The 27,517-nt window shown below is 41.3% G+C and overlaps 1 protein-coding gene across 1 annotated transcript; it reads left to right on the plus strand.

Moving 5' to 3' along the window:
* The first annotated feature begins 6,864 nt into the window (after nt 1–6,864).
* Nucleotides 6,865–26,973, plus strand: LOC113018986 (myelin-oligodendrocyte glycoprotein-like). The gene is made up of 4 exons (XM_026162452.1): nt 6,865–7,099; nt 24,873–25,468; nt 25,559–25,668; nt 25,747–26,973. The coding sequence occupies exons 1-2, from the start codon at nt 7,009–7,011 to the stop codon at nt 25,358–25,360; spliced, it is 579 nt and encodes a 192-aa protein (XP_026018237.1). The 5' UTR covers nt 6,865–7,008; the 3' UTR covers nt 25,361–25,468; nt 25,559–25,668; nt 25,747–26,973.
* The last annotated feature ends 544 nt before the right edge of the window (nt 26,974–27,517 follow it).

Here is a 27,517-nt window from a genome sequence, read left to right on the forward strand (position 1 = left end):
TCTTATTTTCCTCTTGTACTTTCCCATTGTTGTGTACTTTTTCAGTGTTTTCTCTGTAACGCTGCCGATCTCCGACTTGTATTCCCATGTGATGTCTTTGTTGTGTGTGTAAGGTTCTATTCCTCTGCGGGCCAACCTGCATATGGCCAATAAAGCATTCATTCAAAAAAAAAATCCCTTCTCTGCACTTGTCCAAAACATCTCAACCTTGTATCTGCAACTTTGTCTCTGATGTACTCATTTCAAATTTTTCTTTGTTCTGCTTACTCGTAATAAAGTTTTGGCAACCGTCTCTACACCATGAATGATAACAGCTCTCAATATGATCTTGTAAAACTTCTCTTTCACTCTTGCTGCTGTCATTCTGTCACAAATCGTCCCTAAAACTGGTCTCTACCCACCCCACTCTACATCCACTCTCTTCTTCACCTCTCTTGTTCGCTGTCCGTACTAACAATCAGCTATCAAACCTGCAGTACCTCTATGGTCCAACAGGGGGCTGTTGGCCCAGCATTTGGAATCACTTGTGTTTCTCGGTCAGGGAGAACAAATGCAGTTGTCATGTCCATTGACTCTATTGGCGATTTCCTCGTATTTCTATATTATCAATGTGCCTGAGAGAACAGCTGTCACTGTGTGCATGTATGAACTTTTGCATTAGACATGTGCCATGGTGTTGACTTGTTCTGCCATATAGATGCAGTAAATGAGCAGCCTAACAACATGAGCTCTAAAGAGAAGGTATCTATTTACTCGTGAAGTAGAGGGCGAGAGGTTTAGTGAAGACATTGTTGTTTCTATATCAAATAATAAATCACTGCTCAATTCCACCTTACTTATACCACAGCTTGTATTAAGAATATCATATAAGAATTATGTGATTAATTTGACAGCAGCTTAAACATGTGCTGTCAGTGTTAATCTCGTTAATACGACGTTAACGGCATACCCGCGTTAATGTGGCAAACTCATGATGAGTTAACGCAGATCGACCTGTATAAGGGGTTACTTAGCGTTAGCACTTTAATGCGGCTTAGATGTGTTAACGTCATGACTAACGCAATCAACAACTAAACCATCTGGAGCACAGAGTGACTCAAAATCCCTTGAATGTCTCTATCAGCGCATTTTTGCTCTTGATTTCATGCAGCACTCAACCCTCAGGTGGATGCCAGCGCTCTGGAGGCGGTGGTGCATTGAGATGTGTTACTTCTCAAAAAAAGGTTAAAAAAAAAACCCCACCAGCTGCATTAGAGCACAGCTGAAAGCTGAGTAAAGGCCTTATCCTTATGATTAGCATGAACATTTCTAAGTGTATGTTGGCCCCTCAGTCGTCCTCTGAAGTCCTCTCATGTATTTGACTTAGATGCAAAACACCAGCCAACGCTCAAGTGTTGAAATTTCCTGTGAGATAAAGTCGGAGATAAAACTCTCTCTGCTCCCTTAAACATGTTTGATGGTGAGACAGGTCGACACTGCTGAATGGCTGATTTGACAACTGTGTGTGTGACAGTAGCAGCATTTTAACCTCCAGCTGACCTCCACCTCGCCCCTGTCTGATTTGTAAGCGCTGAGTGGTCACAAATTGGTGTGTCACTCAGGCCATGAACATAAAGGCTTCAACTCAATAAGAAGCCCATTTACCACCTACAACTGTGCTATTTTCACTTAAATCACCTTCTGATACTCGCTTTAACTTCATTAGGTCCTATCATTTTAATTAATTATCCTGCTTCTCACAGGCCTCAATAGGAAAAAAAACAAATATTCAGATCTTAATCTTGTTCTTCAATGTCATCTTTCTCCTTCAGTGCAGTTCTCCCTCACACCAAGTTCTACACATGGTTTGATGGACTGAACAACATACAAGCGAAGAAAGACATGCCCCCCACCACCAACCAGACCATTTCTCTGCCTGCAGCCGATGTGAGAAGAGCTTTCATCAAGGTCAACCCACGGAAAGCTGCTGGACCAGACAACATCCCAGGTCGCGTACTGAGAAACTGCTCTGATCAGCTGAGTGATGTCTTCACAGACATTTTCAACCCATTGCTGAGCCAGGTGATCGTCCCAGCGTGTTTCAAGTCCACCACCATCATCCCAGTGCCAAAGAAATCCTCAGTATCCTTCCTGAATGACTACCGTCCCATCGCCCTGACCCCCATCATTATGAAGTGCTTTGAGAGACTTGTCATGGCACATGTGAAGAGCAACCTCTCCCGCTCACTGGATCCGCTGCAGTTTGCATACCGGCCGAACAGGTTGACCGAGGATGACATTTCCACTGCACTTCACCTCTCCCTCTCCCACCTGGACAGGAAAGACACCTATGTCAGAATGCTGTTCATAAACTTTAGCTCAGCAGTCAACACCATTAGTTTGAGAAACTCAGCAAACTGAGCACCTCTCTCTGCAACTAGATACTAGATTTCCTGTCAGACAGGCCTCAGTCCATCCGAATCGGCAGCAACATCTCCAGCACCATCAGGCTGAGCACAGGAGCTCCTCAGGGTTATGTTCTCAGCCCACTGTTGTTCACTCTCCTGACACACGACTGCACTGCCCTACACAGCTCTAACCACATCATCAAGTTCACCCGATCTTCCACACTGCGAGATATCTTATTTCCAACAAGCTATCAGACTCTTGCACTCACTCCCCCAGTAAAACAGAGTGGAAATGCACTAGTTATGGAGGGAAAGCCAGGGAACATTTCTGTGCCCTGAACATTGAACTGCAGCTGTAGGAACATGTCCATATTACTGACTGAGGGAGTCATCACTGTTGCTGCTGTCTGAATCCAGTTTGAGTCAGTACACAGTCTGGATTCCTTTATCAGCTGATGCGGTGCTCATCCAAATGACTGTGGCTGTCATAAATGGATGAGCATAATTACTGGTAACAATGTAACAATGTTTTAGGAATAAACAAAGAAAGTCTTCTATTACACTGAATGAAGCAAAACTGAGGTGTACTGATTAAAGTGCACATATTTCTTTAAGACATCTCTGGCTGGTCTTAATTTGTATTAATAATCATTAAGTGTTGATGTTTTAAGAATCAGCTTCAATGTCTTTACACTAACAGAAAGGGGGAAGTTTCTTTCTTTCTTTCTTTAACCAGGAAAGTTTGAGTTTTTAAAACTCCCTTCCTCAAGAGAGGCCAGTAACCACTGCTGTCTGAAATAACTGCACTTGTTACGGTTCTGGGTCAGTGTTGACCCAGCATTTTGAGATTCTTATATTTTGGTTTATTTTTGCATTATGGATTGTTTTCTGATGTTCTGGTGCTTATTATTATTATCATTATAGATCTGTTTCTGTTATTCTTGGTGAGGGATCAGTTCTTAGGTTTTGGGTTCTCATGTGTATTGGAGTTTCTGTTCAGTGTCTAGTCTGTCTCTCAGTGTCGTGTCTGCATCTTTGTTTAGTGGTTCTTGTTTCCTGTCTTATTGTGAAAGTCGGTCCTGTCCAAATTCATGGGCTGCATCCTCCTGAGGACGCATTTGTAGACCGATTACATCACAGTGATGCACCGAAGGCTGTCCAAATTTGTAGACAGCCGACAAATGCGTCCTCCTTTTCCCCGAATTTGAAGGATGGGTCGAGTGTGTCCTTCGTGGCCCACCATATCCCAGAATTCATAGCGCAGCCCAGCCAAACTCCAGTTTCCAACAATGGCGGCCGCTACTAAGTTTTAAAATTACTCATACTAATCTTTCTGGGTCACAAAATAAACTTTTAACATATTTTCAGGAAAGTACAGTGGGGCAAAAAAGTATTTAGTCAGCCACCCATTGTGCAAGTTCCCCCACCTAAAATGATGACAGAGGTCAGTAATTTGCACCAGAGGTACACTTCAACTGTGAGAGACAGAATGTGAAAAAAAAATCCATGAATCCACATGGTAGGATTTGTAAAGAATTTATTCGTAAATTAGGGTGGAAAATAAGTATTTGGTCACCTCAAACAAGGAAAATCTCTGGCTCCCACAGACCTGTAACGTCTTCTGTAAGAAGCTTTTCTGTCCCCCACTCGTTACCTGTATGAATGGCACCTGTTTGAACTCATCATCTGTATAAAAGACACCTGTCCACAGCCTCAAACAGTCAGACTCCAAACTCCGCCATGGCCAAGACCAAAGAGCTTTCGAAGGACACCAGGAAAAGTATTGTAGACCTGCACCAGACTGGGAAGAGTGAATCTACAATAGGCAAGCAGCTTGGTGTGAAAAAATCAACTGTGGGAGCAATCATCAGAAAATGGAAGACATACAAGACCACTGATAATCTCCCTCGATCTGGGGCTCCACGCAAGATCTCATCCCGTGGGGTCAAAATGATCATGAGAACGGTGAGCAAAGATCCCAGAACCACACGGGGGGACCTGGTGAATGACCTGCAGAGAGCTGGGACCAAAGTAACAAAGGTCACCATCAGTAACACACTACAACGGCAGGGAATCAAATCCCGCAGTGCCAGACGTGTTCCGCTGCTGAAGCCAGTGCATGTCCAGGCCCGTCTGAAGTTTGCCAGAGAGCACATGGATGATACAGCAGAGGATTGGGAGAATGTCATGTGGTCAGATGAAACCAAAGTAGAACTTTTTGGTATAAACTCAACTCGTCGTGTTTGGAGGACGAAGGATACTGAGTTGCATCCCAAGAACACCATACCTACTGTGAAGCATGGGGGTGGAAACATCATGCTATGGGGCTGTTTTTCTGCCAAGGGGACAGGACGACTGATCCGTGTTAAGGACAGAATGAATGGGGCCATGTATCGTGAGATTTTGAGCCAAAACCTCCTTCCATCAGTGAGAACTTTGAAGATGAAACGAGGCTGGGTCTTCCAACATGACAATGATCCAAAACACACCGCCCGGGCAACAAAGGAGTGGCTCCGTAAGAAGCATTTGAAAGTCCTGGAGTGGCCTAGCCAGTCTCCAGACCTCAACCCCATAGAAAATCTGTGGCGGGAGTTGAAAGTCCGTGTTGCTCGGCGACAGCCCCAAAACATCACTGCTCTCGAGAAGATCTGCATGGAGGAATGGGCCAAAATACCAGCTACTGTGTGTGCAAACCTGGTAAAGACCTATAGTAAACGTTTGACCTCTGTTATTGCCAACAAAGGTTATGTTACAAAGTATTGAGTTGTATTTTTGTTATTGACCAAATACTTATTTTCCACCCTGATTTACGAATAAATTCTTTACAAATCCTACCATGTGGATTCATGGATTATTTTTTCACATTCTGTCTCTCACAGTTGAAGTGTACCTCTGGTGCAAATTACTGACCTCTGTCATCATTTTAGGTGGGGGAACTTGCACAATCGGTGGCTGACTAAATACTTTTTGCCCCACTGTAGCTGTGTAAACATCAAATATCTGCTCGGTTTATCAAGATATCGCATATTTGCAAAAGTGCTTCGACGTTTTCGGAGACGTCTGCTACCCACCAGCTCGATAGCTAGCCGGGAGCTTGAGGGTTACTGATGCGGCCGAGAACGGCACAACTCCCGGCACATCATTTTCAGATCACCGCGGACTTTCGCTGCTTGGGTTAAACGTAATATATAAGTCACTTAGACAACCTAAAAATGATATTGTTGGGCTTTTTTCAGTGTTTTGTTTGTTCGTGAGTAAATCGGTTTGGCTGAGATTAAAGTTATTAGATTAGATTAGATAAAATAAAACTTTATTAAACTGATTAAACAGAAGTATGAGACGGTCGAGAATTTTTGCCAGTGTCCTGTTATATTTTAGTTAGTTTTTCAGTTTCAAGTTTCAAGTTTCTTTATTTGTCACATGCATAGTCATACAAGTATAACACACAGTGAAATGTGGCCTGACACGCTCCTCGACATGTGCAAAAATGGGGGGGGGGGGGGGGGGGTAGAGGAAGAACATCATATATATATATATATATATATATATATATATATATATATATATATATATATATATATATATATATATATATATATATAGTATGTACATTGGGTGAATGTGCAGTAGTAGCAGCAACCAGGTGAATTCTGTACATTAATATGAAAAGACATCTGACTATTTTACATTGTGCCTTGGTTTAGTGTCTGGAAGAGTCCTGTCTCAGTCAGTTATAGATGATGTGAGAGGGCGGGTGTGTGTGTTTAGGGCACGGATGGCTTGGGGATAGAAGCTCCTCTTGAGTCTCTCTGTCCTTGCCTGGATGATGCGGAACCTTCTACCAGATTGCAGAAGTTGGAACAGTTTGTTGCCAGGATGGGACGGGTCCTTCAGTATCTGCGCTGCTCTAGTCCGGCATCTCCTGGTGTAGGTGTCCTGAAGCGGGGGGAGAGCAATCCTGCAGCAGCGTTCTGCTGTACGGATCACTCTCTGGAGAGCTTTTTGGTCCTTCACACAGCTGTTCCCAAACCACGATGTCATGTTCTGTGTGAGGATGCTCTCCACAGCGCCTGTATAGAAAATTCTGAGGATCTTTGGAGAGACCCTGAACTTCCTCAGTTGTCGTAGGTGATACAGGCACTGCCTAGCCTTCTTGGTCTGGAAAATCCCTCCTTTTGATATATACTTATATATACATGTACTTTTTTTTTCTTTTTTTACTGTTTTAATATATACAAAATCATTCGTTGTCAGGTGACATTTAACAACAATTCAATCTGTCATGACAAAGATGTTTTTCTGAAAACAAAAATCACATGACAAATCGCTGACCGCAATTTAAAAAAAAAAAAAAGAAAAATCTAGAACTGTAAACAAATATTGCCAAGGAAACACCAAGCATACCAGTTAACCCGGAAAAGCGTATTGGCTATGTCATTTTAAGCCAATCAACACAGAGAGGGGTGGAGTTTAGATCCGCCCATATTTCCAAAACACACTGAAAGTATTTGAGCAACCGGCGGAGAGAAAATGTGTCAGAGAGAATATTCGGGAGCAGGAGGCAGAAACACAGTCGAGAGGAGCATTCAGTCATTCATTCAGACTGTGTACTTTATCCACCATGTCTGTGTACAACTCGTTCTTTGAGGACTCTTCGTTCCTGTGGACTTATATCCTGTGCTCGGCTTTCAGCGTGTGGACTCTGGTTCAGGGTAAGCGGATATTTTAAACGTTACTCTGAGCTGCAGTTTAATAACATTTTATGAATCAAATCAGCCAAATTAACTATTATCAATTTTCCTTTGCCGTGTGGCAGGGCTGTGCAGAGAGGTTTAAAGGGGCAGGTGCTCAAAGTTAAAAAGGGGCACATTGAACCAGGCTGAATAACAACAACACACATTCATCAAGAATCTAATATGGGCAACAAGGCAAAGCAAACGTAGCCGATGCTTTACCTGATGGGTACAATGTTGCTGTGGATAGTGCTGGAGGGCAGGGCTGTGTTGATCTGAGACTGTAGACATTAAAAAGTCCATAGGAGAGATGGTAGCTGATTAAACAAGTGTCATGAGATAATAACAAAATGCAAAGATTGGTCACAGCACTTGGAACCATAAGGACACAAAAAACTGTGACATAAACTCGGCTCTGCCTGTGAATCACTCTTTGCTTCTCTTCTTCCTTCCATCATTTCATATATCACTCTCCACTTGCTGTCTATCTGAGAACAAGGCACAACTTGCTATTGCAATAAACTATAATGTAATTATCCACACCTAACAACTCTTGCACTTAATCTATAATAAAATGATGACAGAAAAATGTTATAGCCCTGCCTTTAGTAGCCTCACACAGCTCCTACTGTTTCCTCCTCATGTCCTTACCAGCCATGTCTGGACAATGTTATATCATGAGTAATATTTTTTTTTTAAAATCCATCTAAATAAAACACACACATGCACACACACACAGTGACATTTTAGACCTTCTTCAGAATACTGTATATACTATGGGCATCATGGTGCTGATCCAGAATCCTTACATTATTATTTATTACTAGAGCTACAATAATAAAGCAAAGAGGAGGGGGAAGTAATAAATATGAAATAATGTCATTATGATGATTCCATTTGTTTCACTATCCACTCTGTGGAGGGGGAAAGCTTATTACATGTTTAAACTGTAGAGATACAATAATTTTACTGCTGTAAAATCCAACTTTTGTCTTATTTAAAATATAAATCTAATATAATCTGCTTCTTAATGTATGTTCTTTAAAATACAGCGTGTGTTTTTAATATATTATACTTATAATAATGCATAATTATGTGGGCATGCATATTAGATCGTTTTTAGTGAAATATAATCCCTCCAGAAAGGCAGGAAAAGCCCGGAAACTTACTTTAAAACTAAATATGTTCCCTAAAACGGTGACAGAGCTACAGACCCATGACAGCCTTACACAGGTAGCCAGCAGCTGTGACCAGCACTACTTGTGCAGTTAATAAAAGGACAGGTAATGTTTGTCGCGCTGTTTGTTTGCTCGTTTGTTTCAGTTCGTCAGTTGCAACAAGACAGCTTACCAACGTGTACGTAATAAGCTAATACTCCTGTGTGCTAAACACTACAGTGTACGCTGTACACCTACTTACTGGTTTTGTCGCATCAGTCTGTGTCTCTGGGTTAGCTTGTGTTTCTCCTACAGCTCCGGACCGCAAAAAATGCGCGAGCTCTTTGTGAGCTCGTTCCCGGTGTTTTGTCAAAAAGTGGTTGTCTGAAGCAGAGTGAAGCTGACCCCCCACCCACTTGAAACGTAAAGGCAAATAGGCGGAGCGGTTAGTGCTACGTTTGTGCAGGTAAAATTAGCGTTTGTGCTTTTGAGATATTAAACATTATTTTATAGGTCATTCAAAGGTCACCATCCCCCCAGACTGCTCCAAAACGGGCCAAAATGGTCTACTTTTTTAGTGCTACGTTTGTGCTGGTTTGTGCAGGTAAAATTAGCGTTTGTGCTGCTTCTGTTTTAAAGATATTAACCCTTTAAGACCTACCATAGAACCAAGTCCGCCAGAGCTTATATTATATTTTTACATGCTGTGGAGCCATTTTTGGGAGCATTTCAAGTTGCTATACATCAATACAACCATTATAGCCCAGATTTTAATAATATGTATTCTATAAGTGGATAGTAATTACATAAATTGCAAAAAAGTGCAATAAACTACAAAAAAATTGAAAATCGTTTTTGATTTTTTAACATATATTTGTAGTTAGAGAAATTTAAGAGTCTTATCCCTCAAAACTGTAAATACAAAAAAGTTGCACAAAATAGTTTCCTACCACAGGAAATTTATTTTGAGTGTCTTCATAGTTTTATTTTTGAAATACACCAATTTTTATACACTGCAGGAAAAACGAAAATAAATATTATACTGCAAATTTGCAAAAAAGCAGCATATGCATCAAAATAAACTATTTCCAGCAGTGCAATATGAGTCCTAAGCATCCCAGAAACGACACAGAAAGTCATAAAGTCAAAGATAACTTTTAAAAAGAGCAGTATAGGCCCTGAGGCCCTGATCGCAAAAAAGACTACATTTCCGCGAAAATGACGTCACTTCCGGTGTCGGGCAGGTAATGGCGGAAATGCAAAAGTTCGCGCTGACGTCTATTCCAACGTAGGAAGTGTTTTGAACAGCTGATCAGATCGGTAAAGCGTGTTTCTGGAATATTATGTTTTTGTTCCTGCAAGCGCTTTTTATGCAGTTTTTGCAAAGCTTTATGTGGAAGGAAACCGTGACCTAGGACAAGCTGATGGCATCAGATGTAAGTACAACTCCTCCGGTTTCATATGCAAAAAAAATTTTTGCGCTAGCTTACGTGGTTGCAGTGCTACTGGGATTTAAAAATAGTTACGCATAACAGAGCGTTCCCGCTCCGATCGGCTCTAAAGGGTTAATGAAAATGTAAAGGTCAACCAGCCCCCCCACATTACCCAAATCCAACAAAAGTGGTATCAAACGTTTGTGCTACGTTTGTGCTGGTTTGTGCTGCAAAGATTTTCGTTTGTGCTGCTATCATTTTAAAGATATTAATAACAATTTCTAGAGGTCATCAGAGGTCAACCAGCCCCCCCACATTAATTAAATCAAACAAAATGGGTGTCAATCAACTGTGCTACGTTTGTGCTGGTTTGTGGTGCTAAAATTTTCGTTTGTGCTGCTTCTGTTTTAAAGATATTAATGAAAATGTAAAGGTCAAAAGGTCAACCAGCCCCCCCCCCCAAATCAAACAAAAGTGGTATCAAACGTTTGTGCTACGTTTGTGCTGGTTTGTGCTGCAGAAATTTTTGTTTGTGCCGTTATTATTTTAAAGATATTAACAAAAATTTCTAGAGGTCAACCAGCCCCCCCATATTAATGGAATCAAACAAAATGGATGTCAAACGTTTGTGCTGGTTTGTGCTGCAAAAATGTTTGTTTGTGCTGCTAACATTTTAAAATGTTTAATAAAATAACGTCTTGATGCGTGCTTAATCATCCAGGTAAGTAAATCCCAAAAGGTTGATTCTGTTCATCTGGACATATTCAGTGGGAGAAACGTTTCGTCAATCATCCAAGTGACTTCTTCAGTCTCAGCTGACTGCAGGTTTCCCCAACCTTATAAACAGTACATTTGCATAGTGAAGGAAACTAGCCACTGAATGAACAATGTGCCGGGGGGTTAATTCCATGATTGTTAGTATGCAAATTCTTATGACCATTGATCAATGACAACTAATCAAAGCCTATTGATCAATGGCCATGAGTACCATTCACAGAAAGTGGGGAATGGCTACAATCACAGCATTGTAGGATGGCGAAAGATGTACCCTTGGGCCCCCCTTCTCGATCCAGAGATGGTCAGCATCCTGACAGCCCGATGGACGAAGCTGTCTCTCAGTCTGCTGGTTCTGCCCCGGAGGCTCTTCAGTATCCTTCCTGATGGCAGCAAACTGAAGACGCTGTTGAAGGGATGAGTGGAGTCACCTGTAATGGAGACGACCTTCCAGATGAGGCAGGTGCAGTAGATCTCCTGGGGAGGGAGGCAAGAGAGGTCCCCACAATGCTCTCGGCTGCTCTCACTACCCGTTGTCATTTTTTCCTGCAGAACCCAATGCAGGAGTCATACCACACAGTGATGCAGCTGGTGAGGATACTCTCAACTGTGCCTCTGTAAAAGGTGCTCATAATGGGGGTTGAATCTCTTGTGCTTCTCAGTTTGCAGAGGAAGTAGAGTCACTGTTGGTCTTCTCCACATTCAGGGACAGGTTGTTGTTGCTGTACCACTCTGGCAGATGGTTAACTTCACCCCTGTAGTAGATCTCGTCGTGGGTCAGCAGAGTGAAGAGAAGGGAGCTCAACACACATCCTTGGGGAGCCCCCGTATTCCGTGTTCTTGGGCTGGAGGTGTTGCTGTTGACCCGTACTGTCTGCTGTCTTCCTGTCAAGAAATCTAGCAGCCCGTTATACAGCAAGGTGCTGATCCCCAGCAGATCCAGTTTGTGAATGAGTTGCTGGGGAATGATGGTGTTGAATGCTGAACTGAAGTCTATGAACACCACTCTGACATATGAGTCTCTAGTGTTCAGATGTGTGAGGGCTGAGTGAGGGGCAGTTGAAATTCCATCATCGGTTGAGCGTTTTGCTCGCGCGTTTGAGCGGTATGCGAACTGAAATGGATCCAGGTTGGGGGAAAGCAATAATTTGATTTGATGCATGACTAACCGTTCAAAGCACTTAACTTAATAATGATGGAGGTGAGTTTGACAGGACGGTAGTCCTTAAAGCAGGAGATAGATGACTTCTTGGGTTCAGTAATGATGGTGGAGAGATCTCCACACACTGTCTGGGGATTGTGTCACCACGGTCTGTAGAGTGGGCTTGTAGTCTGTGATGGTTTGTATTCCTTGCCACTGCCTCCAAGTATCTCTGCTGTCGCTGAAGCTTTGCTGTAGCTGATGCCACGTGACAGGTTTGCCCTTGCTGTTCTTAGACTCACCTAATTCCCGGCTCTGAAGGCTTGCATTTTTCAACTTTAGGAGCATTTAAACCTGACCTGTGAGCCATGGTTTCTGATTGGCCCAGACAGTGATAGTCCTGGTCTCTGTGACATCATCGATGCATTTTGGGATGTAGGCAGTGACAGTTTCTGTATATTCCTGAAAGTCTGTGGTGTTGTCGTGTGTGGCAGCCTGTGGTGGAAAAGCAGTGCCTCTGAGGACCCTTCTGGCCACACCTGTACCTGCTTACGAACTGGTTTGGTGACTTTGACCAGGGGCCTGTGGGAACCCATGGCACACCTAGATTTCTGCCTGTACTGACCCTTATGCAAAATAGGTGGAATTAAGACACAGTTCCAAAAGCAAACACAACTGATCAGTGCTGAGAGTGGTCCTGTTGCTGAGGTTGGGATGATCCTGTAATCTCTTATGAACGACCTCCAACGCCTCTATGACTGGGATGCAAGTGAAGACAGATGTAACATCTCTCTCTCTCACTGTACATGTACTGTTTATAAAATTAGGGAAACATAACCTGCACAAACAAAATAATTTGCAGGACAAATGGTTGACATCAATTTTGTTCGATTTGAAGAAGGTAGGGGGGGCAACTTCACTCACGGGTGTTTATAAGGTTGGGGAAACCTGCAGTCAGCTGAGACTGAAGAAGTCACTTGGATGATTGACGAAACGTTTCTCCCACTGAATATGTCCAGATGAACAGAATCAACCTTTTGGGATTTACTTACCTGGATGATTAAGCACGCATCAAGACGTTATTTTATTAAACATTTTAAAATGTTAGCAGCACAAACAAACATTTTTGCAGCACAAACGTTTGACATCCATTTGTTTGATTCCATTAATATGGGGGGGCTGGTTGACCTCTAGAAATTTTTGTTAATATCTTTAAAATAATAACGGCACAAACAAAAATTTCTGCAGCACAAACCAGCACAAACGTAGCACAAACGTTTGATACCACTTTTGTTGGATTTGGGTAATGTGGGGGGGCTGGTTGACCTTTTGACCTTTACATTTTCATTAATATCTTTAAAACAGAAGCAGCACAAACGAAAATTTTAGCAGCACAAACCAGCACAAACGTAGCACAGTTGATTGACACCCATTTTGTTTGATTTAATTAATGTGGGGGGGCTGGTTGACCTCTGATGACCTCTAGAAATTGTTATTAATATCTTTAAAATGATAGCAGCACAAACGAAAATCTTTGCAGCACAAACGTAGCACAAACGTTTGATACCACTTTTGTTGGATTTGGGTAATGTGGGGGGGCTGGTTGACCTTTACATTTTCATTAATATCTTTAAAACAGAAGCAGCACAAACGCTAATTTTACCTGCACAAATCAGCACAAACGTAGCACTAAAAAAGTAGACCATTTTGGCCCGTTTTGGAGCAGTCTGGGGGGATGGTGACCTTTGAATGACCTATAAAATAAAGTTTAATATCTCGGAAACGGTAGCAGCACAAACGCTAATTTTACCTGCACAAATCTGCACAAACGTAGCACTAACCGCTCCGCCTATTTGCCTTTATGTTTCAAGTGGGTGGGGGGTCAGCTTCACTCTGCTAAAAAGTGTGATTGTCTGCCAGAAACTGATTGCCGTCCGCGGCAGCGCGCAGCTGCTTAAAGCTGCAGCGCCCGGATTACTTGCGTTGCCAGCTACTTCCGTGCAACTGATATAACGTGGGGGGGAAAAACCCAAACACATTTATGCCTTTGTTATTAGGCAAAGGTATGCATTTATGGAGCTTAAACGTTTCTTGTAACCGAATTATGACGCTTATCAGAAGGTTGCTTTCAGTGTGTATCGCATTCACGAATGACTACACGCATCACGATGGAATAATTAATGCCTACAGGTTTAGTATGTCTACTCTCGTTGTTCATATTTGTTATAAGACTGTCGAATAGTAGTTAAAACAATAAAGACCTATTGTACCAGTATCACCATGACTCTTTCTTGTTTGTTCAGAATAACGACTGAGAACATGGCATTTTAGCGCTACCAAAAAGTGATTGTGGCCTATAACTTGTCACTGAAACAATATTTCGGCTTCAAACTTGTTGGGTATCATCCAAAAGGATGATATGTGGCACATCATATCCCAAACAGTCTCTAAGAAATCCTGAATAACTTTTAAAGGATCATTAATACCCATAATATGCCATTTTAAGCCTGCCAAAAAGTGATTGCCGCCTATATCTTGTCACTGAAACAATGTTTCTGCTTATGCTTGTTTATGCAATGTTTCAGGATGCTTATCAAAATGCTTATGAACTTGCAAATTAAAAACATGATGCATTTAAGGTAACCTTTTTTCATTTTTATTTAAGAGGCGAATTTGTTCTAGTGTGCGATGGCCGAAACCGTTCCTTTTCGTGGAGATAATTTCTCCTGCATTAAGGGACATCCCTTCATGTGGCACAGAGGAGGCTGGAGTGCAGAGAAACTGGTGGAGATGCAGTTATACAGTCTACCTGGGCCCCACCAACTATCAGCTAAAGAGAATAAATAGATTAAATTGCTGCACATTTGGCAGACTAACATTTTCAGATTAATTAAACAATAAAATATTTATTTTTACAACATTACATGTAAACAGTCAAATGGAAGTTTTCTAAAGTTATTTCATGATATTTATATTATGGAAGCAGATTTTTGACATTTTACCTTTTTCCCGTTTTCAGATATAATAAACACGCACAAAACAAAAGCAAACAGCCAGAACACAAAGCTGGAAAACCCACCCGATTGACAAGAATCAACTCAAAACACTCCCACACAACAGAACCTCCTCTATTCCTCGCTGGCTCCAAATCTCTCAGTAGAATGATCAGTGGTTCGCTATCTGTCACCATCAAAACACCACAAATCCCACGAATGATTCGCTTCCTTATAAACCATTGAATCAGATACCGAAGCAGTTAGGTTCTAAATGAAGCTTCGGACGTCACTGATCACGTGACTCTGGCCAAGCGAATCAAGCTTCGACACAGTGCTTCTGAAGCAGTGTGTTGATTTTTTTGACACACGCACCGGAGCTTCAGCTTCAAGCGGGCCATCACTATTATTAAGCTTTTAATGAAATTTTCAGATTGTCTCTGTCAGGGACCCTGGGTCTGAGCGACCCAGGCCGCTAAATTTGGACACAGGTATGAAACCGGACGCTGCTTCTTCTTCTTCTTTGGGATTTATGCAGTGCTGCCCTCTTCTGTTTCAGTTGGTTATTACACTCTTAAATCCTACTACTTATTCCTGTGTCTTTCAGGATTTTACAAAGCTTCAAATGACAAATTAAATTAGTTGTCGACATTTTTAATAGTCGACTAATTGTGGCAGCCCTATTGGTGAATATCTTTTTTTGCACTACAGTGTTTAAATATATGTTATATTCTAAACTATGCAATATATTTAACCTTGTTAATATAAAGTAATTAAATTAGTTGATCCTTTATGTTTCTGTGAGACTGAAGGAGACAAACTTTGAAGTCACTGATGCTTGAAATACTTCCCATGGGTGGTGCAGCAGATACTGGACAGCACATAAAATGTTCTGAGAACTTCAGGGGTCTCATCAAGCAGCATAACTGCAGATCAGCCAGTAGATGGCAGCAATCTCCTAAATCAAGACCTGCTTCCACCAACTTTGATTTTTATTATGATTTCTAAATGGTTTATATTTTGTGCAGTAGATTGTTTTATGGTAACAGTGTATTCATAACAAATTGAAGAGATGTTCATGCTGTCTGTATTATTTCATTTTTTTATTTTATTTATTATTTAAGTTTTTTTTTTCTTCACGTTTCACATCAGCTGCTGATTACTGACAGACATCCAGCTGTTCTGTCACATCTGTTTACTGAATGAACTTCAGCTTCTGATGAGAATGGGCAAGGATTTCAGTCTCTAGATGTGCAAAGCTGGTAGAGACATACCCCAAAAGACTGGCAGCTGTAATTGCAGCAAAAGGTGGTTCTTCAAAGTATTGACTCAGGGGGCTGAATAATTATTTACACCCCACTTTGCAGTTATTTATTTGTAAAAAATGTTTGGAATCATGTATGATTTTTGTTCCACTTCTCACGTGTGCACCACTTTGTGTTGGTCTTTCATGTGGAATTCCAATAAAATTGATTCATGTTTGTGGCTGTAATGTGACAAAATGTGGAAAAGTTCAAGGGGGCCGAATACTTTTGCAAGCCACTGTAGGCTTTCTTGACTTGACTTGACTTCCTTACAGGCAGACCTCAGTCAGTCAGAGTTGGTACAATGACATCAGGTACAAAGATAGTGAGCACAGCGACTCCCCAAGGCTGTGTGCTCAGTCCACTCTTGTACACGCTCTTCACCAGGACCCCCAATTATACATCAGCGGGATTCTGGTGGAGAGGGTGAAGACCTTCAATATATTTACAGAAGACCAATTATGAGCTATTGAGCCATCGGCCCCCGGGGGCCAACCCCCTGAACTTATAATAGCGTATAATGAACTGTTCCTTGAGCTGCTGTCTTGTTGGTGGACATTTGGTTTTGGACTGGTCCCTGTGCTCCTGTGCCCTTGATGGATATTTTGTTTTGGACCCTGGACCCCAAAGGTTTAATATGAAGTTTATTACACAAAGATGTTTTAGTGCTTTAGTGCATTGAGTTTTTAAGACTACAAAGCTCTTTATCTGAATGCCAACGAGATGTGGAGTCACCACCGTCTTCCACCCAGGAACAGCTGAACTGTGAACTTTTGTGCTGTCGCTCCCGCGTCGACCTTCTGATCTCTATGGACACTGCCTCCTTGGACTCCAGCATTTTTTTGTTTTGAACTGTTTTTGTATATTTCTGGACTCAGTTTTGGAAAGCTGTTGGCTTTCAGCCCTGATCGTGTCCGTGCCGTCGGGTGAGAAAGGCGACATCTCACTGATTCTGATGTTTTGGCAGGTCCGCGCTTTGTGTTTATGCCCTTTTTGCACTGATGCTATCATGAACTAGCTCTGTGCAGGCAGATAAGGACCCAAATGCAAAACTCATGAGCATGAGTCCAAAACTGAGAAGAAGGTCGACACGGGAGCGACAGCACAAAAGTTCACTGAACTTTTGTTCAGTGAACTGCAGTTTCAGACACTCCTACAGCATATGACAGTTTTTTGTTTTTGTTTTTTTTAATACGTTTTTTTTTAAACACGTGTTTTCAAAATTGGAGTTCAAGTTATTTTTTTACTTCCAACAGTGTTAACATACTACACAGGTCATCAACAAGATTTTTTTAAATTTTCATTGTAAGTGGGCTAAAGCAGTTAAATAAAAGTAGTCTAACATAAATGTAAATGCTGTAATTTGATTATTTCAATAAACCGTGCAACCTGGATGGATTTGATGCTGGCGTGACCACAGTGCACACGTCTGCTGTTGCTCACAGTGGTCCAAGGGACCGCTCAGGGAGTTTGTGTATTCGCTCAGATACATGAAAAATTAGAGGGAACATTACCTGGGTTCCCTCTTTACTCTGGCAACTGGTACAAAGATAACAGCGCACAGTCGTCATCAACAGTGTGTGATACAACTGCACATTCAATTCTCCATCTTGGGATTATTTTCTTTTGCTGAGGCATGCACTGTGCAGCGATTTGGGACCTGGAGTAACAATGGAGTTGCGGTATTTGTCCACATCAATTTTGAGGAAATTCATTAAGCTGTTTTCTAACTCTGTTAGACTATACTACACGCTACTATGTCACTGGTGATTACAACACAGCTTCAGTTATTCTGTTTCATGACACGGGGCACAAACCCAGTAAACCTCAGTCCCAGAGCCGCAAACAGGAGGTGTGGGACTTTAGCAACTGGATAAACCAAAAGAGATCTGGGAATGTTTTTGTTGTGTCCTCATGGCGACCAATGACACGCCCCAAAATTACGCATGATGTCTTAATAAGATCGTCTCCCTGACAGCCACTTAGCAGTCGTGTTTAGGAGCGGAGGAAGTCCGAGTCGCCCCGTCAGTCTCTGCTAGTGATTGGCAGATGAAGCTTCATGAAGCACTGAAGCTTTTCATCCAATTGGTTCACCCCAGCGCAAAGCTTCTTGAAGCTTCATTTGCTCTAGTAGGACACCTACTGGACGTAAAAATATTAGTTGGCATGAATTTGAAGAGTGTGGCATTTTGCACACAGCCTGTAAATGTCAACAACAAAAGGAGTGTGTAAAACATGTATATTGTAGTGATGGCAGTATACTCTGTATATTTATACTGGCAGTATGGAAAATGATCATTTACTGTGATGTGAGGTGTGGTTGGGGTGTGGACAGTGGTTGTGCTTTTGTAACGTTGAGGTATAGACAGCTACACACTGAGGCTTTGAGCCTCAGTCCTGCCTGTTCACATTTTATTCTGTAAAAACTAAATTTTCACTGCTTTTATGACCTTTTTAGTGGGGAGAACATAGCTAGGATTTAATGATTTAACAAATCTTTTAAATCCTTTGTCCTCCACAATGCTAAATGGCTGGAAGTCCTCAATCACCATGCTAACCAGGTCTTCATCTATTTGAGATTGTTCTCCTGAGGAAAGACAATAAAGACAAAGCACAAATATAAATATCACACACGTAACTTATAACAGTTGTATAATATTGTTATATCATTTAGTAACATTACTGCATGCTATATTATCATTGCATTTGATGGCTCACCTGGTCTTGCTCCACAATCGGTGTTCCCCTTATTCTCATGCAAAGCTCTGTAGTGCCTAAGCATGGATGAGGTGTTGTTGTTATATCCCAGCTCCCTGGCACAGAGCAAACACTTCACCTTGTACAAAAGTCAAGACAGCTTAACACAAATTGTATTGCACCATCAGTATCATGAAAATACATCTTCTGTAGAAATTTACATACCTTGTTGGGAGGAATAAGATCAAAATGTTCCCACACAGGGGAGGACATCCTCCTCTTCTTAGCTGGCTCCATTCTCTCCTGACTTTCTCTCCTCACTCTCATAAACCTCCAAACTGTCTCCAAACTCTCACTAACTGCAACTCTCCATCAAACACCCACATTTTTGAATGAAGTCTGAGGGGTCAGACTTTTCTGTCCTAGAGATAAATATCTATACAGACGTCACTGGATTCAACTGAATTCCAACCATTTGTTTAAGCTTTTCCCACTAATGTGCTGTTTATCAGAGATGAAGACGTCAGCTGCTCCTGCAAACACAGTTGGTAAAATCCTCTCTGCTGGAAAACCGTGATGATGTTTCCATGTAACAGAGGTTCAGTCAGTTTCTTACACAGAATTTCATTTAGAAAAGAAAAACTTAGTTTTTTTTAATCCAGCAACATTTGATTTTTGTCTGATTTTGCCAGATTTGACCACACTTTCCTGTTCAGAATAAATAAAAGCAGATTGATGATGGTTTGTGGGGATTTCTAAAGCATGTTCCTGTAAATTATCTCTGCATGCTGCTCACTGTGTTGTATTTTTCTGATTTCAGTTTAGTTTTCAATCGTTTTAGAGATTTTTAGGTGTTGCTCAGGATTCCCCTCACTCTTGAACTTAGTAGATTTCTGTTGGTTGTTGGTGTTGTTGCTCGCAGCCACCAGCTAACATTAGTAGTTGGTCAGTATCGTAGCGGCTGACATGCTGCTGAACATGCAGCATGTCTGTGTGTTGAGACGTAACAGTTATATTTTTGTCTGCAGCCTGAATGTGAAAATGAAGAAGAAGATCTGGATCCCCACAGATTGTTAAGAAGATGACATCATGGATTTCATGCCTTTCCTTGTGGTCCCACTGTGGACTTCAATTCTTCACTTGGATTTTGTTAAAGGTAAATAACGTCTCTATTACGTTCTAGTTTGTTTGTATTGCACAGACTCTGTGTTTACCTTATTTACTGTATTTCCATAAATGTTAGCAGACATTTCAATAAACCACTGCATCCATTTCACATTTTCCTACAAAGAATTGAAAGCAATGAAATGCAGCTCAATACTTCCACAGCTTTGTATTCACAAGCTGCACGGTTTATTTCGCAGACCAAATTTAATGCTGGGATATTTTAATTTAGTCCTTGCTACTGTCTTGCTTAACATAAGCATTCCTACCAGGTCATGAGTATTTGGTCTTATTTGGAACAAGTTCTGAATGTTGTGGGACAAAGATTTATTTGCTGCTTTGTACATTGTGCAGTTCTGACGTCAACCAAGTCTTTAAATTTAAGAATATTACATTTAAGGAAAAGTGGATTTGCTGGTTCTCTTGAAGTGGTTTTACTTATTATCCTTATTGCTCTTCTTTGCAGAATGTGTGTATTTCCCCACACTTACACAATATATAATTCAAGGAAGTCTAATGGGACAATACTGTGTGTGTGTGTATGTGTGTGCGTGCGTGTGTACATGTGTGTGTATATGTATTTATGTATATATATATATTTATTTTCTATTGGTCAAATATGTGGGATTCCCAAATATTATCAATTTTGTTTGTACTCAGTTTCAATGTTGATTTATTATAGTCAAACCAAGTTTGTATCCTCAGCAAACAATAAGATTTTCAATTAGTTTGAAATTTCACATGTATGTCAGTAATGTACAATATGGACAGGAGCATGTCAGGAAAAAAAACTTCTGATGTTGTATAAAGTTGTGAGTGTGTCTGCTCCTCTCTGTCTCCTCAACAGGATCATTTGTAGTGGATGTGACACAGAGCTCCTATCAGGCAGAGGAGAACCACAACATCACACTGGAGTGGACGTTCACCACCAAACCAGACACGTCCATCTCAGCACTGAAGGTCTTCTGTATCCTGAATAATGGCCATAAATACTGGACTTTTTATCATCTTTTTGATGGTGTCGAGTTCTCAGAGGATCAGGACAAAAAGTTTTCAGGACGAGTCCAGAGTGACAAAGACGCCCTCAGAGAAGGACGAATCAGACTCCAGCTGTCCAGACTCAGGACTGAGGACTCGGGTCTGTACCTGTGTGAGGTGGACACAGGTTATGGCCGCGGCTACAACAGCTGCAGAGTCACCGTCTCTGGTAAGATGATTCATTTATACACATGTGATCAATGAACTTGAGATAAGAATGTATATGTAAATGTTACACCAAATAAACAGAAGATTATTGGTTTCGTTTTACAGCTGTACCAGGGGTTATATTTCTTTGTTCTTTGTTTACATTGACTCGTTATCATGTGCTTGAATCTGATGGTAATTAGTGTGAATGCTTTATTATCTTTATCATTATTATTATTATTATTATTATTATTATTATTATTATTATATTTTTTAAATGGTTTCTTTGAACTCTACAGCGTTTGTCTTTTTTTTTTTTTGCCTGTCCCATTTGGTTCTTTAGCCATCAGAATTGTTGTCTGAAGACCAACAAGGATACCCAATGGATTTACTTTGCCAAATGGATCATCGTGGCATTGCCGTATTGGTCCATTTGATCGATCTTTGTTTTTATTATTTATTATATTTTATTTTCAGATGTTACAGACGGGACAGACATGAGTGAGGGATAGGAAAGGGAGAAAGAAAGAGGAAGGAAAGGAAAAACAGAAGGGGAGAGGGACAGTGAGAAAGGGGGGGAGAAAAAAAATAAAAATCTCCTGGATCCTGGATGGAACAACTGTACTTCACTGGCTTCAGTCAGATTCCTGTCGTTTCAAGGTATTCGTAGGAGCCAGAATCTCAGAAATTCAAAACCTCACAAACAGCCAAGACTGGAGATACATCAATTCAGCCACAAATCCTGCTGATGATGTTACGAGAGTTAAATCCCTGAAAGAGTTCCTTAGCCCAAACAGGTGGACCGAGGGTCCCTCGTTTCTGCATGCACCTTCGAATAACTGGCCCACAGTTACAGATCTCCATCCGGATGATGATCAGACTGAGTTAAAGAAATCCTACTTCTTTGGTATTGTCAGTATACCCTCCCATACATACACACCCAGCTTCAGAACCTATCAAGAGCTATTGGATTTCACGGCTCGTTCACTCTCCAACCAAAAGGGTAACATTCCTTCTGCAGCTGAGTATCAAACAGCAGAACAAGAAATCCTTCGTCAGGCACAACTGGACAGTTTCGGTGAAGATTTGGCCCATTTGCAGTCAGACAAACCCCTTTCATCCGACAGCTGTCTATTGTGTTTGTCACCAGTGCTGTGCAAGAATTCTGAACTTATCCATGTAGGAGGCCGATTACGGCAAAGCCCAGACTTGGAATTGAATGTCATTCAATAGTACTTGATCCGGCGCATCCAGTGACCAAACTGATCATACAAAAATTATGATGACAAACTGCATCATGCTGGTTCAGAAAGACTTTTTGCTGAACTACGTCGGAAATTCTGGATTCTCAGAGGAAGGGAAGCAGTACGCAGGCATCAGTATAGCTGCGCTGCATGTCAGAAATGGAGAGCACAGCCCATCATTCCAAAAATGTTAGACTTGCCTGCTGCTCGTCTTAGGTTATTCAAACCACCTTTCTACTCCACAGGAATAGACTGCTTTGGACCATACAAGGTCAAGACCGGCCGCAGATCGGAGAAAAGGTGGGGAATAATATTCAAATGTCTCACCACTCGGTGCATACATCTTGACCTCCTAAACAGCATGGATACCGACTCATTCCTCATGGCCCTCCAACGATTCATTTCTCGACGAGGAACACCCCTGGAAATCATATGTGATCAAGGAACTAACTTCAAAGGAGGAGATAAGGAACTACGGGCAGCCTTTAACAACCTTGCTCCGACTCTACAGCCGGTCCTGATGACTAAAAGAATCCATTTCAAATTCAATCCCCCGCATGCACCCCATTTCGGTGGAGCCTGGGAGAGGGAGATACGTTCTGTGAAGAATGCTCTGAAGAGAACCATTGGTGCCCAAATGTTCACTGAAGAGGTCTTAAGAACAGTCCTAATTGAGGTTGAAGGCATTCTTAACTCAAAACCCCTAGGCTATGTATCCTCAGACATTGCGGATATTGACCCCATAACCCCAAACCTTCTCCTTATGGGCCGACATGATTCGTCACTTCCCTTAGTATCCTATTCTGATTCTGACCTCCTAGGTCGACGACGATGGCAACATGCACAAATATTGGCAGATCACTTCTGGCGGCACTTCATAAAAGACTATCTACTATCCCTCCAAAGAAGACCCAAATGGCAGAAGGAGAACCCAGATCTCACATTGAACTCTGTTGTCATGATTATGGATTCACACCTTCCACGTGCCCTTTGGCCTGTAGGGAGAGTGACACGCTTGCTGAAAAGCCCAGATGACCACATCAGAACTGTGGAGGTCTTAGTACAGGATAAAACCTATATCCGCCCTGTCTCCTGTCTGATCCCCCTGCCCCCGCTTCCTGACGAAGATCGATCCTGACCATATCAACATATTTCTCTCTAGAAAATATGGGGGCGGCTGTTGTAGAGACCCACCCTTTGGCAAATCCCAGCACACCCACTCACTTCACCAGATGCACCTTGTTTAGTTCTCTCACCTTTGATTGGGTGTGGTGCTTGTCCTCGATTGCACTCACCTGTCACACATTATATGTCACACATTATATAAGGACTGCATTCACTTTTGGCTCACTCTTTCTTCACTTCCACACGGGGCGGCAGCTGAGCTGTGGCAGTCCATGTGTGTCTTTGTTTCCTTCCTTCTTTGCCTTATTTATTTGAGAATAAAAGGAGAACCCTGAGAATAATTCTGAATTAGATGGCTGCTTATTCTTATTCTAACCGGATGAGCCCATGGTGCTGATTGCTTAAGCCCTGAACCCTCCTTCCTTCAAAACAATTATCACCAGATGTTTCGGGTGAAACCACTGTGAGACCTTGCCTCATCCTATCATGTGATCCATTGAAATCGACTGGTGCAAGATGTGAGTGGGCGTTAAGGTGTCTGGGGAGGATCTCAAAACTGGATTATAGATAGCAGACAGTTGGTGTCGTAAACCACCGCCTCTGTTCAAAGATAGTCGCTCACAGTATGGCGTCTTTCACTCCTCTTTCAAACCATCTGTCCTCTCTGTCCAATATGTGAACATGGATGACTGACAACTTACACAGACATAATGAACATTTAAATAAAGCTCAATCCAAGTATAATCCAATGAAGGTGATACATTAATGAAATTAAAATATTTACTGTTTAAAAGGCAGATTTAATCTCATTACAAAGTTACAGGCAACAGTTCATCCTTGGGGGTGGGACATAAATATTAGATGGTAATCCAATCAAGACGATGAGATATTTCAGTCCAACAGAAATCAGCATTCTCTCTTTATAAAAAAAAATCACATATTTAAAAAAAAAAACAAATTGCATGTTACATAACAAAAAGAACATGACTTTGTTTGTTCCCCGAATCCAAACGTTCCTTACATAAACGCTTGAGTTGAAGACAGTAGGAATGGTTTTGGTCCTTCGAAGAGGTCTTCTCCAGGTCTAAATACTGACAGGAAGTCGCAGGTATTTCAGCTTCGAGGTGGTCCTGTGAGTCGCTGAGCCACCCTACCAACATGGTTTATTAAGAGCCAAAGTGCCACAGTGTGACCAGGATGTTCCAGGTGTTTCAAATAAGAGTTAAAGCATCTGCATGAACATAAAACGGGAAAAATAATTCTGGCAGACTTTAACACAAGGGCTTGAGACTACAATAATCTGGATGGCTGAAAACCTTCACAGATATGTCACTACTTCATTTAAACTGAAGGATTAAACAGTTCTTTTTACCAAATATACTGAGGAGTAGTTGTTTCATTTAATTTGGTCCCAGAAACACTTCTGCGGTAACAGCACAAAGACTCATGGGGCTGTTAATGATCTTCAGGTCTTCACGGTGTAACTCTACAGGGGTCTGTGGGAATTCGGGAGGTTTAATTTTCAATATTTCCAGGTGAGGTTCTGGTGATTGGGTCAAATCTTCCAATCATCGCTGCTCCGGGTGATGATGTCATCCTGCCGTGTCACCTGGAGCCCACGTTCGATGTCCAGGGTATGACGGTGGAGTGGTCCAAACCCGACCTGAAGCCCAACCCGTCGGACCGGCTGAGCCGAGTGGAGTACGTTCACCTGTACAGGGACAGGCAGGAGGTTCCCGACATGAAGATGGCCTCGTACTTCAGGAGGACGGAGCTGTTCATGGACGACATGAAACACGGGAACATTTCACTGAAGATCCTGAACGTGTCGGAGGAAGACAACGGCAGATACAGATGTTTCATCCCCAAGCTGCAGAGCAGAGTGAAAGCTGCTGTTGTTGAACTTGTAGTCGGTCAGAAGATTTGTTCAATCCAAACTGAACTTTCAGACTTGGAATCATGCTTTGTGTATTATTTTAACTCATTTCCAAACTTTCAGTCTCATTTTATCAGCTTATTATAACTCTAGTGTTTATGGTCTTTTTAGATCCAAATTTTGCTAAAACCTCCACGACGGAGACGCCATTGCACTTCCAAACTCCAGATCCTCAGGACGCGACTCCAGCAAACGGTGAGAAGTCAAATTTACTCTGTCACTTGTGTTTGGGTGACATTTTTTTGTCCATTTGTGGTAACCTTGTTTATTTCTCGTCTACGTCAGCAGGTCGATCCAGGGTCTCTGTGGTCGCCGTTGTCATCACCTTCATGTCGGTTCTGGTTGTCGTCGCTTTTTCTGCGTGTTTCTCTCGCTGCCTTCATCAGAAATTAAATGTAAGTAAGAAACAAATAAAACACAAACATGTTGTTGCTTCCTGTTAGACTGACTCATTATTCAATTTCTTTCAACAGAAGCTTTCAGAAGGCAAAACGACCCAAAGCCAAGTATAACTATTCCAGGTGCCTTGCGAACGTTGGTGTTAATGGAGCCGAGACCATTTGAGATTTATCTTTTCTGGATCTTCACAGTCAAGTGGAAAATTTAAACCAGCAGCCACTGGGAGACACTCGGGCCAAGCAGCACTGAGGTCATCATAAAGGCAGTGGATTTTATTTATCGAGCTCATTTTCAAAGAAAAAGAACATTTAAAGATTTAAGGACTTTCTAGTCCCTTTAATGCAAGACTGAAGAAAACCTCCTTTGCTCAAGATGTAGAAGGATGAAGATCATATTTATTTTTATGGATTTGTATTAACTTGAAGACTTAAAATTCTAACTTATTAAAGTTTTACACCTTACTAGTTAAGGACAAAGTAATTCTTCCTAAAAGCTACTAGTGATGGACAAATTAAAAGAGGAAGTCCTCCCTGAAATCGATTTGCTGCTTTATTTATAAAGTTTTATTGGACATTTCCAGCTCAGTGTGTTGGAAAAAGATTTTTCTATCAGTGTGGATCTTGGAGATGCAGAAGATTGTAAAAACATCAACAGGATTTGATGTAACCATAAAGTTTGGAAACCACATTCAAGACTTTTTGTTTCTTCATGTTTACCAAATCAGTTTAATGCAAGTCTGAATCAAAACAGGTCGGTTATCGTGACACTGATGTGGAGAAAGTGTTTACTTACAAAGGCTGTCCTGGATGACATCATGTAACTGATTTTCACATGAGACTTTATGTTTTTAAACTAATTTATCAAATTTAGCTTGAAATTGGCTGGTGGGCAGATCTCTACGACAGAGTCAATGCATTTCTTAAGCTGATACAGAGCTCCGGTTTATGTAAGGAAAACTAGAAGTGTCTATATTTTTTCATTTTAAGTTACAAAATAAAGATACAAACAGATTCTGATTTAAATTTTTGTTGCAGTTATCAGTGATAATTTCATCATGTACATTTGATCTACCTCTGGTAAACGACACAGCTAGCTCCCATTCTCCTTGTTTCTCATGGAAATGCAACAAAATATCAGCGCTTATAAAAGAGTAGAGCAGACATGTTGTGATTAAAGTTGTGTGTCTTTGTGCATCTGTTCTGTTGTGTACAGATGGATACTGGGACTGTTCACAGTTTTGAAGATTTTATATAAAGTTCATTCTCGGATGGATTTAAATAAAGTTATTTTTTATATGAATACAGTGACTGTGTGTGTGTACTCATATTCAATTCTCTGTGAATATCTATTTTAAAATCATTGGTCTCACACGTGCTTTTTTACACCATTTGAAGCAGAACCATCATCTGAAGCTTTGTTTTTTGGTATTTACATGTCCTGTACAGTTTCTCGCTCTGTGGCGAGCTAGTTTTCCTCGCTTTGCATGCAGTTTAAAGACAATCTGTGACCCTCCCTGCTTCCCTCACAGCCTCTATGGTGAAAACACTCATATTACTAATAAGACTTACAGTAAAATATGATTGCTCACAAGAGTGACACAACTCCTGTTTTTCCCATGCATTATAATTTTACTAAACTTTAGGCAACATTACAGAATAATGGATGAGAAAATGTGCGAGGGAGGATAAATGCTTAGGCGAGACAGTCTGGGAAGAATAGTTTCTTGTTTCACGTGGGTTTTTATTCCACATGACTCATTATTTTAAGATCTTTAGCTGATAATGTTTAGCACCTTCAGGCGAGTGTTGTTGTGATTTGGTGCTATATAAAAAACATTGAACTGAA

This window comes from Astatotilapia calliptera, chromosome 3 (genome assembly GCF_900246225.1).
Source record: "Astatotilapia calliptera chromosome 3, fAstCal1.2, whole genome shotgun sequence".
Lineage (NCBI taxonomy): Eukaryota > Metazoa > Chordata > Actinopteri > Cichliformes > Cichlidae > Astatotilapia > Astatotilapia calliptera.